The sequence below is a fragment of the Prionailurus viverrinus genome, chromosome D4, assembly GCF_022837055.1.
Source record: "Prionailurus viverrinus isolate Anna chromosome D4, UM_Priviv_1.0, whole genome shotgun sequence".
NCBI classification, from domain to species: Eukaryota; Metazoa; Chordata; class Mammalia; order Carnivora; family Felidae; genus Prionailurus; species Prionailurus viverrinus.
The window spans coordinates 49,830,301-49,849,709 of record NC_062573.1 but is presented as its reverse complement, the minus strand read 5'-3'; the positions used below and the strand labels follow the sequence as shown (position 1 = coordinate 49,849,709).

At 42.3% G+C, this 19,409-nt stretch overlaps 1 protein-coding gene across 1 annotated transcript in view; it reads left to right on the top strand.

The window, feature by feature from the left end:
- The first annotated feature begins 12,190 nt into the window (after nt 1-12,190).
- LURAP1L (leucine rich adaptor protein 1 like) overlaps nt 12,191-19,409 on the top strand; it is a 53,840-nt gene continuing 46,621 nt past the window's right edge. Inside the window, exon 1 of the mRNA XM_047831018.1 lies at nt 12,191-13,572. Within this exon, the coding sequence (XP_047686974.1) occupies nt 13,258-13,572 (315 nt within the window). The 5' untranslated portion in view covers nt 12,191-13,257. The remainder of the gene's footprint in view (nt 13,573-19,409) is intronic.

Below are 19,409 nucleotides of genomic sequence, written 5' to 3'. Positions count from 1 at the left end.
CAAGCTTCAGCAAACACAAGAAGAGGACTCCGAATAGGTTGTAGAGGGACAAAGCGATGCTGAATGCCAAGGATATATGGCTCTCTGAATTACAACAGATCTGCAAAGAACTAGAATCATGTAAAGGAAAATACCTGATCACAGGGGACTTTAATTAAAGGGGAGAAACATTCAGGGCACTTGGGTGGCTCAGTAGGTTGAGCATTTGACTTTGGCTCAGGTCATGATCTCGTGGTTCATGAGTTCAAGCCCCACATCGGGCTTACTGCTGTGAGCCTGTCAGCGCAAAGCCCCCTTTGGGTCCTCTGTCCTGCTCTCTCTGGCTCCCCAGCTTGTGCTCTCCCCAAAATAAATAAATATTAACAAATAAATAATGGGGATAAAACATTAGATAATGAGTAGGCATATGGAATCTGGAGTCAGACGGAAGAGAGTTCATCTTGAGATAAAACACGACTCCTAGCTATGTGGCCATGGGAAAATTGCAGAAGTCAGCTAAGCCCCAACTTGTAATATGAGGCCCAGAAGAGGACCCACCTCCTAGAGTGAAGATATGACAACACGCAGGGTAAGTACCCAGTGAGCACTAGCTAACATTATTAAAAGGAAACAGCAGGAAAACTACTTTAGTCAGCACAAGGGCAGCACTCATTTCTAATACAGAGAAAGAGAGAGAGAGAGAGAGAGAGAGAGAGAGCGGTGGAGGGAGGGAGGGAGAGAGGAGACAGCAGCAAAGATAGGTAAAGAAGGAGAAATGAGACAAAAATGAAGGAGAATAAGGGAGAAAAGTGACAGGAAAAAAGTCAAAGAGCGACGGTAAAAGGGAACAAGGAAAGGATTCTTAAAATTAATACTTACAGTCTGAAATTTCCATATATTGTTCCTTTGTCATTGAAATGGAGGCAGGACACAATCTAATAGAATTCCGAATGAAACTGGAAACAAATGTTAATTGGAAGCTCATTGGAAAGCCAGGTTGGTGAGCAGAAGGGTAAGGGAGGAAAGTGCCTGGTGTTGGATATATGGGAATGGAATAAAAGAGTGAAATATGACTTTATCTAATCCTTCACTGTGTCTTCTTCTTCTTACTTCTGTAGCCACATAAAAATGGTTGCTTAAATAATGCACAACATAAGCCTTCTTAGTCAAATATGGTTTGGCCTATATACACTGTTTTAAACAAAGTACACTTACATCATTAGGAATGGTGCTATAATACAAAGCAAAGATATTACATTACACCAGGAAACTGAAGTCCTGTAAAGCAGAGGCTGCATTCCAACAAACTAGCAAACCTTTTTTTATAATCCCTATTCATACACAATTCAGAATGATGTAATGCCAGGTTATATATCAACTAAACCATTCTTTTACTGAATCTCTCACCCAAATGCCTGAAAAATCTGTCTGGAGTTGATGGCATGTTGAAGAAATGAATTCACTCTGTAGTGTATCTGTTATATATTACTACAGTTCTTCCACGAGGACCGAAAATAACTTAATTTAAGATGCTCATATTATGCTTAGGAAATGAATATTAACAAGGGATGCAAATTCACTGAGTTAGGACTTAACGCAATTTCCTTGTGAGTTAAGAAATCCTTGGGGTGCCTGGGTGGCTCAGTGGGTTAAGCAAATGACCCTTCATTTCAGCTTAAGTCATGATCTCACAGTTGATGAAATGGAGCCCCACATGCTGTTAGCACAGAGCCTGATTGGGATTCTCTCTCTCTCTCTCTCTCTCTCTCTCTCTCTCTCTCTCTTTCTCTCTCTCTCTCTCTCTCTCTCTCTCTCTCTCAGCCTTTCCCCACTTGTGCTCTCTCCCTCTGTCTCTCAAAATAAATAAAGAAACTGTAGGAAAAAAAGGAAATCATTCATATAGACTGGGATTTAGAGATTTAGTCACCAAGAGATTTTTTCAAACTTTGAACGACACGTAAAAACTTTGTAAGACATGTACATTGAGGGTTGGTCACAGGAAAAATTATGTAGTCTCTGCAATTATATTTAATGACCGATCACCTTTCAACTTCTCTCCCTTCCTCATACCCAGATACACATACCCAGAGACTCATCTGTCTCTCCCTACACAGGACTTCCAACTGAGTCCCTACACTCTAGCTTTGGCTTTGACCCCTTCCTATAGTATTACCTTTTATCTCAATACCCCCTACTCAGTTATTTGCTACTCGACATGGTATAACAACAAATCAGGCTAAGGTGTTCCAGAACATTCATGTATTGGATTCCTTTCTAGTTAACATATTTGAAATTGAAAGGTAAAGTTTTTTGTTTTTTGGTTTTTGTTTTGTCTTTTGTTTTCTTAAGTTCAGTGGTGGTGCTGTGGAGAAGATAGTTTTGCTAGATCATTTATGAAAAATATAGAGGACTCATTTCATAAAAGCCTTGTGTGGTTTGCTTTGATTATTTTATTCCATGTTGCATCAGGCAGTAATTCTGCCCAATTTCGAGAGTTATTCTTTGCTCTCCATTCAAAGGAGTTGTTCCAGAATCATATACTGTGCCACATACCCCATACTATGGGAGAGGTAGACACAAATCTGCCGTGAGATAGCCAGACAATGATAATATTTTTGGCACTGTGTGTATACAGTTAGGGTTTTAATATTTAGTACTGACAAAGGGCACTCAGAAAATTCCCTACAATGAAGATATAGATATATTCAGTAAATGACATTTTTACTTCTTAAAACACCCAGGTTCCCCTTCAAAAATATTCCACCTAATTTCTTTCTTCAGGGTTAAAAAAGACCCTACTTGTTATAGAAGGTTTGCCTAAACAGGGGCGTCTGGGTGGCTCAGTCGGTTAAGCGGCCGACTTCAGCTCAGGTCACGATCTCGCGGTCCGTGAGTTCAAGCCCCACGTGGGGCTCTGGGCTGATGGCTCAGAGCCCGGAGCCTGCTTCCGATTCTGTGTCTCCCTCTCTCTCTGCCCCTCCCCCGTTCATGCTCTGTCTCTCTCTGTCTCAAAAATAAATAAAACGTTAAAAAAAAAATTAAAAAAAAAGGTTTGCCTAAACATTTAAAAATAAAATGGAAAGCACTAAAAAGACATTTAAAAAATGATATTCTGAGTTCTTTTTATAATTAATTAAAGTTAAGTAGAAAAACACAGACATAAATCAAAACCACTCATAATCTCACCCCACAGTATAGCTTCGTTATTTGATAAATACACATATATTTTTATAAGTAGCATATTTGTCTGTGTACATATGTACGTATGTACATCTATATACATATGTGTGCATATGCAAACATAGCTACTTGCATTTTTTATCTTTTTTTTTTCAGTTAACAATACATTGGCAATACTACCCTCTCCATTTTAAGTGTTCTGCACTCCATTTTATTAGTTGCTGTGTTGTCCAAGCTATGGCTACACGTAATTTACTTAAGTAATTCCTTATTGCCAGACTGTGATAAAGCATCTTTCCTCTCTCTCTCTCTCTCTCTCTCTCTCTCTCTCTCTCTTTTCCTCTGCCCCTCACGCCTGTCCGTGCGCTCCCTCCCTCAAAATAAACATTTTTCAAATAAATAAAGAAATAGAAAGAAAGAAAGAAAGAAAGAGAAAGAAAGAAAGAAATACAATGTTACCAATTCACAAGTATACCACAGTATATTGAACCCACCCCCAATACAGTCACGTCGGGTGTTTTGAATTGTATTTAAGTATTTTGAAATTTGAGGTAAGTTAGCAAACAAACCAACATTTGCCTCTCTGTTTTTCTTGCCAAGAAGTTGTAACAACCCACATATAAATCATCAAAGTTCATCTTTTCAGGACCCCACTATTCCCCCAAATCATCTCTAGCACGAAACCAAAACAGACTGAGAGAATGAGAATGAGAATAAGAGGGGTTTCTGTTCCAGATTTCTACACATCTGTCACACGAAACCGGTTGCTGTTGTGGCAGGGGGACCCTCCCTTTGGGTATTCGATAGCACCTCAGACATTTATGATCACGTCTTTGCAACTGACCCCCTATGAACCAGCATGGACTCAAAAGCTCAAAACAAACAGGAAGTGCTTCTGATAGAACATAATGAAATTAAAATAGAATTAGCAATGTTCTTAAGTCCCACTTGGAAGCGTTTGAACTACCACAACCAAAGGTCAGTGTGGAACTGTGGGTCGGGTCCCACAAAATCAGCTCTCACGCATGGTGGGGTATAGGAAAGCCACAAAAGAGAGAAGGGGTTGAACAATTGTACTCTTGGCTGCCTTTTATCTTCTGGAATGGCAGTGTGAGTTGGGCTTTTTTCCCCCCTGTGAATTTATCATGCCCTTGGCATTTGCTTCATCAGACTGGCAAGTACCAGTCTCACTGGCCGGAAGGTCATAAACCTTTCTGCCCAGCCCTGATCATTGCACAAGCTTTCATGCAGCACCCTTTCCTGATTGCTTTGTTCCCACATTTCCACTATGTTTTTTAGGACCATCGCCTTGTGACCAAAGAATTAACTTCTACTTCTTTTCAGATCTAGGCTCCACCAAGTGCCAGCTTCAATCTGAAATACTGGCCCCATGCTGGAAGGGAGTGATAATTCATATGAAATCAAGGGCAGAGAATGGGAACAGCCTTCTACAACATTCTAATGCCCCTTAATGATTTATTGTAAATGAATCTTCCATGAATGCATTTATCTTCTTTTTTTGCAACTGTATTTTATTGTTATCACTACCTCACTTGCACTTGAATTGCCCAAAAACATCAGAAGCAGTAACTCAGTGTTGGCCTTATCAAAACTATATGTTCAACAGTGAAAACCCTAAACAGTCCATCAATAGGTATGGAAACAACAAGGCTTTGGGGGTAAATTATAACTTGGGGCAATCCCAGCTTCCCTTCTTGAGGCCAGTGGAGAACATCAGGCAAGGGGCTTCACCTCTTGGAGCTTCAAATTAATCTTAATGTTACCAGGATTGGTAACATTTGTTTTTCGGGGCTGTTATAAGGAGTCCATCATACAATTATGTTTAAGACAGCTCCGCTGGTAGCCAGTGATTTTTCAGAGTTTCCCCTATTTTTTTATCACCGTGAGTTGTGCTGCTCTCATTTAAAAGTGCTTTCTATTTCAAAAGAGTTCTTGCTGATGCATCAAATGCATATAATAACCAGTAACTATCCCCCTTAATATTTGGAGAACATCATTATAGTATTTATCTTTTATATAAGGCGCACATACCCAATGTGTCTCATTATGGTCACAGAAGTATTCTCATTGAATCATACCTCCTTCTGAAGGAAAACCACATTCTCAGTATCTCTCTCTCTCATTCTCTCTCCAATGTAGCAATGCTAGTTAATAGCTTAAGAAGGCTAACTTTCAACTGTCTAGTAATGCTCTTAAGTTGTAGGGCTAAGATCCGCAATTCTAATATAGGGAGTTCTTGAGTTTTAACACCCAAATAATGTTAATTCGTGTGTCTCTTTACATAGAATCTTGGCGATCTTTTTAAAATTAAAAAAATATATATGTAAAAACTTGTATTCCTCATTCTCTTTCTCCCAAGACTACTGGAAGGCAGTTCTACCTTTCATTTATACTTGTAACACCAAGACTAAGGAGAAGCTAGATACCTAGATATGGGCGAGGAATAATGTATTCAGAAGGCATTGCCAGAATTGGGCATTGATCATGAAGTCAGGGTATTCGAGTGGGTATTTTACACCATGTGCCACATCTGTGGGTTAAAACCCTTGTGGAAACTCACAATTCTCTCTAAACTTCTTAGATACCATCTTCTCTGTGAATGTTCAACATTGCTTTACTCTACCCTCACTGGGCTTCTTGTTCAATGTGCTTGCTTTCCATGCTGTGTAAAAACCAATTCTTTGGGGCGCCATGGTGGCTCAGTCGGTTAGGCAGCCGACTTGGCGCAGGTCATGATCTTGCGGTCTGTGAGTTCGAGCCCCGCGTCGGGCTCTGTGCTGACAGCTCAGAGCCTGGAGCCTGTTTCAGATTCTGTGTCTCCCTCTCTCTGACCCTCCCCCGTTCATGCTTTGTCTCTCTCTGCCTCAAAAATAAATAAAACGTTAAAAAAATTAAAAAAAAATTTTTTCAAATGATATCTGTGGAGTCATTTTCAAAGCAAATTCGTAAGATTACCTCTAAACTAAGACCTAGAAACAGCATTCTTTTTTTTTTTTGGCCTTTCATGTTTGTCTTAAATTTATACTATATATTGTAAGAGCCCACCTCAAATTCAATGTCAGATATCATTAAGATATTTGGTAAAAGATGTCAAATGTTGATTATAGGAATTATGCCTGTGACTATGACACTGTATTGCAGGATAAGGGTGTTTCTGATCAAAGTTTTCTAGCCTATAAAAGCATATTAAAAATATCTAACAGCTATTATTATCTAACTCACAGGTGATGATTAATAAAGGAGTAAACTAGACTATCATTTAAAAAATATATTTATTTATTTTTGAGAGACAGCACAAGCAGGAGAAGGACAAAGAGAGAGAAGGGGGACGCGGAATCTGAAACAAGCTCCAGACTTGAGCTGTCCACCCAGGGCCCTACGCAAGGCTCGAACCCATGAACCATAAGATCATGGCCTGAGCCGAAGTTGGATGCTTAACTGACTGAATCACCCAGGTGCCCCTAGACTATCATTTTTAATATTTGTTGCCTGATGGAGGCAAAGTCTGTTGTCTGTTTCTGCCCTATGGGTTTCACTGTGGATTCCAGTTCTTTCTTATTATTCATGGTCTCATGTCTGAGATGAACCCCCAAGATCAAACGCCATTCCACAGTGTTATGGGTTGAAATATGACCCCCCCCAAAAAAAGATATGCTGAAATCCTAACTCAATGCTACCTCAGAATGTGACTTTATGTGGGAATAAGTTTCTTGTAGTTTTATTTCTATTTATTTATTTATTTATTATTTTTTTTAGAGAGAGAGGACACAAATGCAGGATAGACGCAGAGAGAGAGAGAGAGAGAGAGAGAGAGAGGAGCCTAAGCAGGCTCTAGGCTCAGCATGGAGTCCGACACGGGCCTTGATCCCACGACCCTGAGATCATGACCTGACCCAAAATCAAGAGCCAGACACTCAACCAACTGAGTCAGCCAGATGCCCCAAGGTTCTTGTAGTTTTAATTTGCTAAGTTAAAATATACTGGAGCAGGGCGGGCCCTTAACCTGATATGACTAGTGTCCTTAGAAGAAGAGAAAAATTTGGACTCAGACACAGAGAGAAGACAGCCATGTGATGTTGGAGGAAGAGTCTGGAACTATGTTGCCACATGCCAATACTTGGACAACAAAAGCCGGAAGAGGTGAGGCAGGACCATTCCCTAAGGCTTTAGAGAGAACAAGGCCTTGTCCACATCTTGATTTTGGACTTCTCGTCTCCAGAACTGCAAGACAGTACATTTCTGTTGTGTTAAGCCGCTCAGTTTATGGTGTTTGGTTACGGCAGCCCCCTAGGAGATGGCCACACACAGTTTTATGAATTTCCGAATCATCCTGCTTTTGACTTTGGTACACATTTCCCCAATTATCACTTTGCCCAACCTTCAACCCACAAACTGCACTGCTTTTTTCTGACTTTGAATCTCTATTTCCTTTCTTAACTGTAATTAATGATCATCCTCCAATATTTTATGAACCGGAGGTGTACTGGGAGCACCTTTCAGGAGCAGATTGTTAAATTTGGGGGCATTTTGCAAGTGGATTGCTAGACTTAGCCATTATTTCAAAAATTACACTGTGTAAGCTTTAAGTTAGGTAACTTATGCTAAAGCAAAGGGGATAAGTAATCAAAATGCATCTCTTCCTAATTATTTGACTGCATTTTACTACCATCTATGCTCTTGGGGCTATTTATGTCTCATGCATCTGTATGGTAGAAATCCTATTATAATGCTGTGCTGGGACCCATCTTTTCTCAACTCACACTGGAAGCTTGAAATCAGCCATACTGGGAGTACTTACACCAGGAGAACTATCGAAAGCTACAAATCGGTTATTTTTACATTTTCAGAGAGCTAGGTATAAACATTTACCAGCACGCCTTTGAAACAACCCACAAGTCCACTCTAGAAGCCAACCTGGATGGCTACGGAGGAACTGACCAAGGCTCGCTTCACCGAAGAGATCACTCTTCTGGGCCCTGCTTGGCACCTTTCAGTAGGAATTCAGAAAAGCATGGAAAGAAAGTAAAAGCAAATAAAGGGCTCCATTACAAATAATGAAGGCAGAGAGATTTGACAGGGATTGTCGAGAGGGGATAAGGCAGACTTAGATGCTGGTGACCTACTTTTAGTAGTGTCTCCTAAATCTCCAGGGAAGTGTTTAGCTGTGATTATAAATATTAATTAGATTCCAATCAGAGTACTATTTAAAGGATCTGTGCTCCTGAGGGAGAGACATTTTAGATAGGCAGATAGATAGACAGATAGATAGGGCAATATACACGGCATAAGATGTGTAAGCTGCTCAGGGTGCTAATAAACTAGATGATTCTACTTAGTAAAACAGACCCAACCCAGCTACAAAATTATAGGTGAATTAAATCGCCATAAACAGGCAGGGTAAAGTCTTCATAGCTTTACCAGATATCTAATTCCACTGTGTGTGGATAGGCTCAACATTCTTTAGTTTCGCGATGACATCTTCCTTGTTAAGCAGTTCATCGGCCGAACAAAAACATTTATAGGAACAGCAGCTCTCCACATTTAACGCAGAAATTCAAAGAATCTGTTACCCATGAAATAGCTACTTCCTAAAATTCTTAAGCGTAATTTGAGGCTGTTAGCTGGAGCTATTATCCTGCACTGTGGGAAGTGGAGTCTCAGGTTAGAGACTGTGCCCCAGCGCTTGAACTCTCTGCCAGAAAGAGTTGGGAAAGCTGCAAACTTTCAATCGGTGCCAGAGAGAAGGTGAGAGGCCTTTTTTTTTTTTTTTTTCTTTTAACCACAATGCCAGCAGCAGATTAAGGAGTGGCATTACTCACACCACGCAAGGGCTGGCTGAGTCTACTTGGGCTGAAAGTAGTGCGTCCCCTACCAGGAAGCCTTCTCAGTGTGCATCACATCACTCTGCTTCTGTGACTGAGGCATTCTTTGAGAACCTGTCATCTGGGTCCAACAGTGTTCCTATTTAATTAGCCACTAAGTTTCTTTTTGTTTTGGTTGGCTTTGTTTTGTTCTGTTTGCAATGACAAACAAGAGGCTCCCTTTCCTTTTCAATGAGCACAATCCAACTAGGAAGGAAAGTCTCTTCTCCTCCATAGTTTAATCCTCATTCTCAGATTTCCTAGGCATTCTAAATAGAAAAAGAGAAAAAGAAAAAGGCCAATCCAGGTCACTTTTATGGCAGTCAGAAAAAGAAGCATGAAAATCTAAAAAGTTAGATCACAAATAGGATGAGAACTATTTTTATAATTTTACTTTTCAGTAGATCAGACTCAGGGAACCAGGCGCTGGTTGGAGATAGACAGGAAAGAGCAGGGAGGGTATGCTGTTACGAATGACAGCTGGGGAAATAGGAAAAGGTTATCCAGAGAGGTTCCCCCCCCCATTTCTCTCTGTTCTTCCTCTTATTCGTGATGACCTCACTCCCAGTCCAGATTCCCATCTTAGACCCACCACTGCCAATTCTCAACAGCTGATTCCCCAGATCAAGATGTGCAATGAATCCACGGGGCTAACATACAAGGTTACCAAGTGGTTCAATGTCTCATGCTTTTTTTTTTTTTTTAACGATAGGAGAATCTTGCAAACAAAAAAAATTCTCAAGACCCAAAGGTTTTGTTTGTATGTTTTGTTTTGTTTTGTTTTTAAAGACCTTTTTTTTTTTTTGAACTTTTTGGGTAAGGAATGTCCTCATACCAGACCACATAAAAGTTAACACAACCTGTAAGAAGCCTAGTAAGGGTCCTGGGATTCTAATATGTTTTGAAAATTAGCATTTTGGCATCCAGAATGTGTCTATTTTATTTTATTTTTTTACTTTTTAAAGTATTTGTTTGTTTTGGGGAGGGAGTGCATGTACTCGCTTGGGGGATTGGTGGGGGGCGCAGAGAGAGAGGGAGACAGAGAATCCCAAGCAGGTTCCACGCTGTCAGTGCAGAGCCTGGGGGCACAGGGCTCAAACTCACAAAGGGTGAATTCATGACCGGAGTGGAAATCAAGAGTCTGAAGCTTAACAGACTGAACCACCCAGGCACCCCCAGAATGTCTCTATTTTAAACTAAAATGTTATCAACCATTAAACTGAGAAAGCTGGAAAGGCTCAACATAATTAAGCTTTTCTTAAAATTTTTACCTTTGTTGTATATTCCACTAGCACAAAGTATCACTTTACATACAGGTTTTTTTTCTTAACGAGGCCAGATTTATTTTGTAAACAAGAACCAAAAAGGAGGGTGACTATAGAGAGACATTTCACGTTTCGTAAACTATAGGAAACATTTATGTTTCATAAATTACAAGAAAAGTATTGCATGCCTTTGTGAGTTCTCAGACTCTGGTCCTTCTTTGCCTTGGAGGGTTTTCATCTAGCTGTAAACTGGACCTACCGTCTTTCATATTTTATCAGACCTTACCAAACTTTCAATTCTAGTTTCCTCCAGTATCTGGCAGTAACGTTCCAAATTAGTGTTTTCATTTCTTCTCCCACCCTCCGGTGGTACAGCTGCTGAGAACAAAAGGCTGACTACCCAGATCCTTAAGGGCATGCTAGGTTATCTTCTATCTAAAGAAGTCATACAAGCTGAAGCTGGACATATACAGGGTTTATTTTTGCTTTCAGAGAAGGTTTCTCTGCAGACATTCAAAATGAAAACATACATACATACATACGTACATACATACATACACACAAGTTTTCTATTTCTGAGTTATCAACCTCAGTATCAAATACCAGTTTTACTGTCCGTGACTCACAGCAAAGGAGGCGTTTGTTTTTTGCACAGTTACACTGATAATTTGACAATACACTTTTTTTTATAAATTTTTTTTCAACATTTATTTATTTTTGGGACAGAGAGAGACAGAGCATGAACGGGGGAGGGGCAGAGAGAGAGGGAGACACAGGATCAGAAACAGGCTCCAGGCTCTGAGCCATCAGCCCTGAGCCTGACGCGGGGCTCGAACTCACGGACCGCGAGATCGTGACCTGGCTGAAGTCGGACGCTTAACCGACTGCACCACCCAGGCGCCCCGACAATACACTTTTTAATTGACCAAGTACAAGCTAAACTATTGCGTTTGTAAAGCTATTCCTCTGGGCCCACCCTGTGCTGAACTTTGTGAGGGTTTGAAAACAACAACAGCAGCAACAACAAGGCACAAACTGCTCTTGAGGGAAGTGCAAACCTTCCTGGATTGTATGTCCATCCCAGTACGGTTCTTATCTGATGAGTTTGTGGTTTTCCAAATTCAGGGCAAAGCACGTTGCTTTATCAGTGAGTTGAGATTTAGCATTGTTCTCCTTTGATTCCGTGAATGGTTGTTCCAACTTTAAAATGGGCCACTAAATTTACAACTGTTTTCTTCATTCATTTTTAAGAGTGAGAACTAACACACCAATTTCTGGCATGCTGATAAGAGAACTTTAGCAATTTTCTCCCTGGCGTGAAATATTTCATTCTGAAGGCCTGTGTTGTCTGTCCTTATCACTCCTAGATGAGGCTCTACAAAAGAACAAACTCTGAGATGGGATCTGCCTTCGTGCCAAGTATAAAACCTGAGCGATGTTTGGGAATGGAGCCCACGAAGGACCAAGAACACAAGTAATTATTTGTCCCCCCGAATAGAGGAGCCCATATTTTCAAATATTCCAAAGGAACCCCCAAATCAGCCTACTGAATTGGAAAGAGTATCCTCTAATTGAAGATCATTCACACAAACTCGATTTTGAGTCCAACCTATAATCCACGTAGCCCATGGCAATTTACTGGGTAGTATCTTATAAATAAATTATACGCTTTGGGTATCTTCTGAGTAGTTGAAAAATATAGCTAAATTATCAAACACAACGTTTCACTAGCTCTGTTCAGTACTTTTTCTCTCGCCGATTAAAAGTGTCTCAGCAACTTCAGCCTTTTAAAATCCACCCCTACCTCCGCACTCATCTAAATTATTCTGGCTACGTAAGTCTTCACTTCCGGCAGTGAAATACTGTAACATTTGCTAAGGTAATTCACTTTGGCCGGGCATTCTCACTGAACTTATGGTGAAACAGTTTCACTTTTTACTAGCGTACAAGTAGAAAAGGCTTCTTTCTAAAGGTAGACTTTTGCTGTATGGGAAGATCAGGGGCGGGGAAGGACGGTGCATTTCAACTCATTCTTCTCCCTCCGACCTCTGTTAACTGTTTTAAAGGTTCTGGCTACCAGGAGACCTAACGCCCCTATGAGGTACTTCGACCTGAAGCAGTTCTCTGAAACTCCTACTAACAGCAGGGCTGGGAACATTTCTATTGCTCTTCTTGCCTGGGATATACGGTACAAGGGTTGGCCGTGGTTTGGTCCACCTGCCAGCGGAGTTTAAAGTTTCCAAGGCTCAGAAGAACACAATGACTGGGACCAAACTGCCTAAATGAGAAGAAGGGAATTTCTGCTGCAAGGAGAAAGCCGTTAACTCCCGCTAAGCTAACCACCTCTTTCACGCGGCCATGCACACGACCGACCTCCTCTTTCACTGACCAGGGATTATTTCTGCCAATCCAGGATATTCCGAAAGCTTGGAGACATATGGCTGGAAAATGAAACGACCCCGGAGTGTGGCCACATCTTACTTTGTGTCGCGTGGTACCAGATGGGCAATCAGTGAATGAGGCAGAGATGTGAACGGACAGTTTTATCATGTGAATTTTCCCCCCATAACGCCAAAAACCAGACTTCGTTTTCCCTCTCACTTCTTTGGGCTTATAATACTCGGATTTTCTCCTCTCTGCAATATCAATTGACTCAACTTTGCAGTGGGGTGGCCAAAAGGGAAGAGGATGAAGCGATCTCTAAAATCTCAGTAAGTGTCGGGGGAGCCACGGCACCCGGGAAACTGCGGCTGCGACCCGCCTCGTCCTGTGCGGATTTCAGGGTTGGTAACAGCGCAAGCGGTTATGGAGCGGACGGTGCACTCCATCCGCCGCCGAGGATAGAGACCCGGGCGCCGGGAGGGGTCGGTTCATTTCGCCGCAGCCTCGGAAGCCGCGGCCGCCTCTCCTCCGCTGCGTTTCATTACCATTATCCTCGTTCTTGAAAAGTCATGGAAGACGGCCCGCTGCCAGACCTCAGAGACATCGAGCTGAAGCTAGGGCGCAAAGTACCCGAGAGCCTAGTGCGCTCGCTCCGTGGGGAGGAGCCGGTTCCCCTGGAAAGGGACGGGGACCCCTGCGGGGGGAGCGGCGGCGGCGGCGGCGGCGGCGGCTGCAGTAGCAGCAGCAGCAGCAGCAGCTGCAGCCTCCCCCCCTCCCTGTCGTCGTCCTCCTCGTCCTCTCCAACCTCTGGCTCCCCACGTCGTAGCCACTGCAGCGCCCTGGAGAGGCTGGAAACCAAGCTGCACTTCCTCAGGCGAGAGATGGTGAGTGCGGCGCGCCAGCTGTGGGAATGAGGGCCCCGCCGGAAGGTGGGGCGATCGGAGGGGGGGGGGGCGCGGGGAGAGGGCGGCGGACTCTGCAGAGCTGAGTGCGGGGCGCCTGGGCAATCCGGGGGGCAGAGGAGCGCGCGGGGGGCGCGCGTCTGGAGGCTTGTTTACCCCGGACTTTGCTCGGCCAGGGTTTGCTAAGACGGCAGAGCCTGCTTTGCTCTGTGTACTCTGTGATAGCGCCGACTCCGTGCTGCAGACCCTGACCGCGTAGCTGCCGGTCCGCGGCCTCCCGGGCACCCTGCCCGCCGAGGGTTTGCAGTTACTAAGCCAGTCTGGGGGCTGCTGCGTGCCTTCAGACTGTCGGTTCGAAAGGTGGCTCCATCCTTTGCACCCACAGCTAAAAGGACTTCCTGGTTTGCCGAGAGGCGGCGAGGCAGGGTCTCCGCCGGCGCTCCTTCCTGGCTCACTCTTGCACCCACTACCGCCCCCGCCCAGTGGTGCGGCAGCCGCAGCTGTTCCAAGGCCACCGTTCAGCTGATTCTCCACAGCTGGCTCTGAAAACAATGGCCCACTCGTCCTTGATGTCCTTAGGAATAGCTTGTTTCACTGTTTTGATCCTAGGGAGCAGGTGATCCCCAGGCCCAGGGATTTGCTAACGACCACTTCCTACCCTCTCCCCCTACTCCCACCCCCCACCCCCCACCCCCAGTCCTCAATCTGCAATTGTTTTCTGTGATGCTTGCAAACATTACCTTAAGAGTAAGACAATGAGACTAGTACAGGGTCTGAAAATACTTGTCATTCCGGATGTTCTTAAACGGACAAACTTTAGTGGCCCTGAGCTCTGGGGCCAGACACTTGGCCTCTGTGAACCTCAGTTTATTTATCCAGTGAACTGGTTGGAGGAAATAATTCCTTCCTAAATCGTTTGAAGAAAGTGACAAAGCAACAGCATTTTCTACCAGCTTGGAGCGGAGGGAAGTTGGCACAGTGGTCGCACTCAACCAGGAGAATGGCAAGGATTTTCCACCTAAAGGACCCTGTCTCCTAGGGCTTTGCATTAAAAAGTAACCAGAGGTGTTTCCCCTGGTTCCTCTCTTTCTGCATTTGGAACACTCAAGAGGTAATAAATTCCACAGCATAAAGTAATCTTGGCGAATATATAAGGGTAAAAAGCCAGTCTTCAGAGATGATGATGTCCTGTGTTCAGAATTTTCACACCGTGTTCTCTACATAAAGGTCCTAGGATATATACTCTAAAAACCTATCTTAAGATCTTTAAAGTTGGTCTACCTAATAACTGTAGTTTTATGTTCTATTTTCTTCCTACTTGGAGTGTTCAGATGTTGAAAGCAAATTACACACACACACACACACACACACACAAACACATACCTATACATGTATAGGCATATATATTCATGCATCATGTATATTGCAAATTATTATTCTGTTCATGTTTCACTGTCTAGCACACAGGTTATGTATCTTACTTCAAAAAGTACTAAGCATTTACTGTGGGCAAATGGGTGCTGAAAATACAAGAGCTTGTCTACTTAGGGATCTCAAATCTCTTGCACTCATTTGCCATTTATTATTTGTAGTAAATTAAGCCAAGTGTGTTGAAGAACTCCAGGGGGGGCGGGGATCTGGTCATTTTCAACCAAGGACACTTTCTAGACTTATCTGTTGTTCTTAATGAAAATACCACAAGTGCAGTAAAACTGTGTTTTCCCCAAGCCAGAACTTGCTGTGTATGATCAGCGTGTATTAATACATTTTTCAAAAGCAAACAGAAACCCCAATGCTCTCAGCAGCAGATTGCTACATTGAGTATTTGTTATATTTTCTATGTTTAACATCAGGATCCACAGAATTTACGCCAGACAGATGTTCTGTGTTCAGATTTGTGCTCCACAAGGAAAATAACATTAGCCTTGGGAGTTTAGAGAAAAGACTGGGACAGGTATATTCCCCTGCCAGTGAGACCCTTTTCCCCCATTTTACATACCTCTTTTGGGTGGTAAAAACCCCAGCTTCAGCATATCTGGGAAGCAACAGATTTGTTTTTTGTGTCAACTTGGCAGGTTTGTTATAAACACTGAGCAGGTGTTCTGCTGTTCTGCCTGTCTCCTCCCCACATCCCCATGTGGAGAAGTTAGGGACAGAGCGGACTATGACTTCTTAATTGTGAGTTCTTATGTGCTTTTCTGCCCTATACTATGTGCACTGAGTTAACCTCCTTGGTATTAAGCGTGACCCCACATTTCATGTTTATTACTTTTAGTTCACACATTGTTCTTCTGGATTGTCTGGAATTACCAGGCGTTGGGCCGGCCCTTGGAACTCTCTCCCTAAGAAACACCTGAGCCATGCCCAAACCTTTCTAGAGACTTCCAGGAGTTAAGCCTCCCTCCTTTTCCTGTTAGATGGATGTGTATACCATTGACACAATATAGCATAGACTTGAAGGGGGGTAGTCTGAACACAAAGTTCTTTACATACACATGGTTTTATGTAGCTTCTCTCACCTTTTATGCTTTCATGGATCATTTCCTTCTCTCTTATTTGAGACAGATTTTCCCAGTATGTGAAGTATTTTTATTTTGAATTTAGAGATCAGGAAATTTAACAGTACAATAAACAAACACAGAGATATACCTCGGAAATTTATAACGAGATGGGAAAAAGATGTCAGGCCTCTTGTACAAAGTCTGCCCAGTATGTGTTCACTACTTTTCTGTTCAGAGCGTTTATTTATTTATTTTTAACGTTTATGTATTTGTTTTCAGAGAAAGAAAAAGTGTTTTTCCAATATATGTAAATAATCTCTGTCAAAACCTATGTTGCCACATTCTGGTTCCAGTCAGTTCTGGGTTATGTCAAGATGACTGCGAATCTTCACACGATACAATGCCATCATGAAAACTGCTATGGAAATACTGTGTTCTAATTTCTATATTTTTGGGGTTTGTTTGCATAACAGCTGTGTAATACAGCAAAGAGAATAAACAATCTCAAGCTAGTTACTTATCCTTTCTTGTTATTAAAACCTTCAAGTACCCCACCAAGTTCCTCAAATCTTGCTTTAATAAAGTTTCGAGGCAATACCCAGGACTAGACACAAACACACATATACTCAGACAAATGCGTACATGATTATTAGCAGAACATAAATCAAAATGTCAAAGATTTTAAGAGTGGTGGACTTATATTTGGTTTTTGATACTTTCTCTCATGGATCTTTTCTAATTCCCCCCCACCCCCACCCCTGTTCAATGGCTTGCTGACTTTGTAATAAACAGTTATCTTATATTCTCTCGAAAAAAAAATTCATTAAATTAACTTCGCAGTTGCTTTGGATATGCTTCAGAGTAGGCTAGGAGATTTCTTGTTCCATACATGTTGATCTATAGATCACTTGCTCTATAATTTAGTCATCTTTCATAACTTCACAGTTTCAACAATATTTTTCCTATTTTATCACTTAGCTATTTTTTAAAGTTAGGCAAAAGTTTAAGCAAAAACCCTTATGTATGTAATTGAGAATCTGTACAGTGGAAGGCTCCTTCCTGGATGAGGTCACAAGATAGTGGAAAAGATAAAATGGGAGTATCATTTGGCCAGAGAAAGATCGAAAACTACCATGTCAGCAGGTGCCCGATGCCATAGCAGAGATCAGGCTATCAGGTAAAGTGAGGAGATTTCTGACTGCGCCCCGGGCAAGGAATTGAAATTGCGGATAATGATACGAAGTAAGGGGCTTAATATTAGGGACAAAGACATCAAGGAGATGAGGAAATCTGATTCCTAACAGTGGCTTCTTCTGCGACTATGCACATGGAGTGTCATTATACTTACCTAAACCTGGCAAACAAATCTTGTTGAAACGTGTTTCCTTACACAGTGGCTCGGAAATTGACAGAAGTGAACACAAAGGCACGCGTGTCATTCTGCTAGAAACACATAGACACAATTTAGAGAATTTATACCTACCCTGAAAACAGTGACATTTCCAAAACCTGATGGAGCCCCGCCCTGTACCTAGGAATGTATGTTGAATTACTGGCACATACTTGAAGAACACTTTCTGACCAAAGAGAATTCCTTTCCATTGCATTCAAGTTGCACAACCATACTGCCCTGATACTGTGAGAGACCACAAATATTGTGAGATTTTTTTTTTAAGACATATTATGTTCATTTCCATGACAGCACAAAACCCATATATTTAGCTTTCCATTTTGTAGTTAATAAGTCACAATTAAAAGAATTTGTCACTTTTTTTTTAATGTTTACTTATTTTTGAGAGACAGAGTCTGAGCGGGGGAGGGGCAGAGAGACCGAGAGAGAGAGGGAGACACAGAACCTGAAGCAGGCTCCAGGCTCTGAGCTGTCAGCACAGAGGCAGATGCAGGGCTTGATCTCATGAAACATGAGATCGTGACCTGAGTCGAACTCAGATGCTTAACCGGCTGAGCCACCCAGGTGCCGGATTTCTGGTTTTTTAAATACTGCTTCTGAAATGGCGATTTATGGCTGGAGTCTCTGGAGTCCCTGAGTACTTGTTACATTCTTGTGGTGTTTTTTTTTGTTTTTTTTTTTTCTTTGAAGGATGTTCCTTTTATTTTTCTTTAAATGTTATTCTTCACTACTCAAGTGGTAGGCTTCTGGTTTGGTGGAATCTTCATGGGTTTGGACCTAGACAAGCTGGGATTCTGGCCAAGTCTAGAGCAAGTCGAGACACAAACCAGGAGAGCCCAGACGGCTGCCAAGGCCCTGTACCCTCTCCCTCTGGAGACTCTTAGCCCATCTTCCCAGACGGAAGGCCTGTCTAGCCCTCAGTGGCTCTCTTTCTGGTTTTGGCTTTCTGCGTGGCATTGAGAAAGTTATATAACCACTCAAGGATTCCGCTTTCTTGTTAACATAGGGAAAAAAAAAATCTCTATGTAGGCAGTGTAAGAATCCAATGAACTAATACAAGAAAGTCAACAATTACATAGGCATTCAAAACAGTAAGGACGATGGCAGTAAGAGGTAGTATGTCAATGACACGGCTGCTCTGTTGATCTTCTACAAGTAGCTGCAGATGGGCAGTGTGGTTTGGGGACTGATTAAAGTTTAAGCATCTCCTCTGCTTGACTATCACAGCACCTCCTGCGTCACACGTTCCAAGGAGACACTATATTTCTATCTAGAAGTGAAAAAGGAATACGAGAGGCCTTTCCCTAGCTTCAGTCCGACTGAAATGTCGATTTTGATTTCAGACTCAACGTTTATGAAGCACGGGCTGTGAACTAAGCCCTCTGCAGTGTATGGGTAGCCTAGGCTAAGGAACTGTAAGAACCTAATTTTGGGGTGAGCCTAGGAAGTCTGAGAACAGAGACTAGTATTTGGTTCGTTGACAACAAAAGCTTTCTAATGGGCAAAGCACCATGCATTTTATATGTATCATCCCAGTGAAACCTTATAATAATCTTAACTAAATATAATTTTCATATCTACGTTGTAGGTAAAGCGTTGCAGATAATTGTCAATGCTCAAGACCGCCTACACAGTAAAGAGACGAGCTAGGTCACGGTCAGAATCTGAGCTTTAAACCATGATTGTGCTGTTACTTCTCATGCTTCGGAATTTCTTGATGCCCATGGTGACACCCGAGATGATATACTCTTCCAGATTTTTAAAACTTTAAACATGTTAAACTATGTGTTTATTTACTGTGGGCTCCCTCTCACGAGTAACATCCATAGACCATCCCTGTGTCAGACTTGGATGACTTGGATCCAAGGCTTGGATGAACACATCCAAAAGTCACCTGGTTCCCAGCA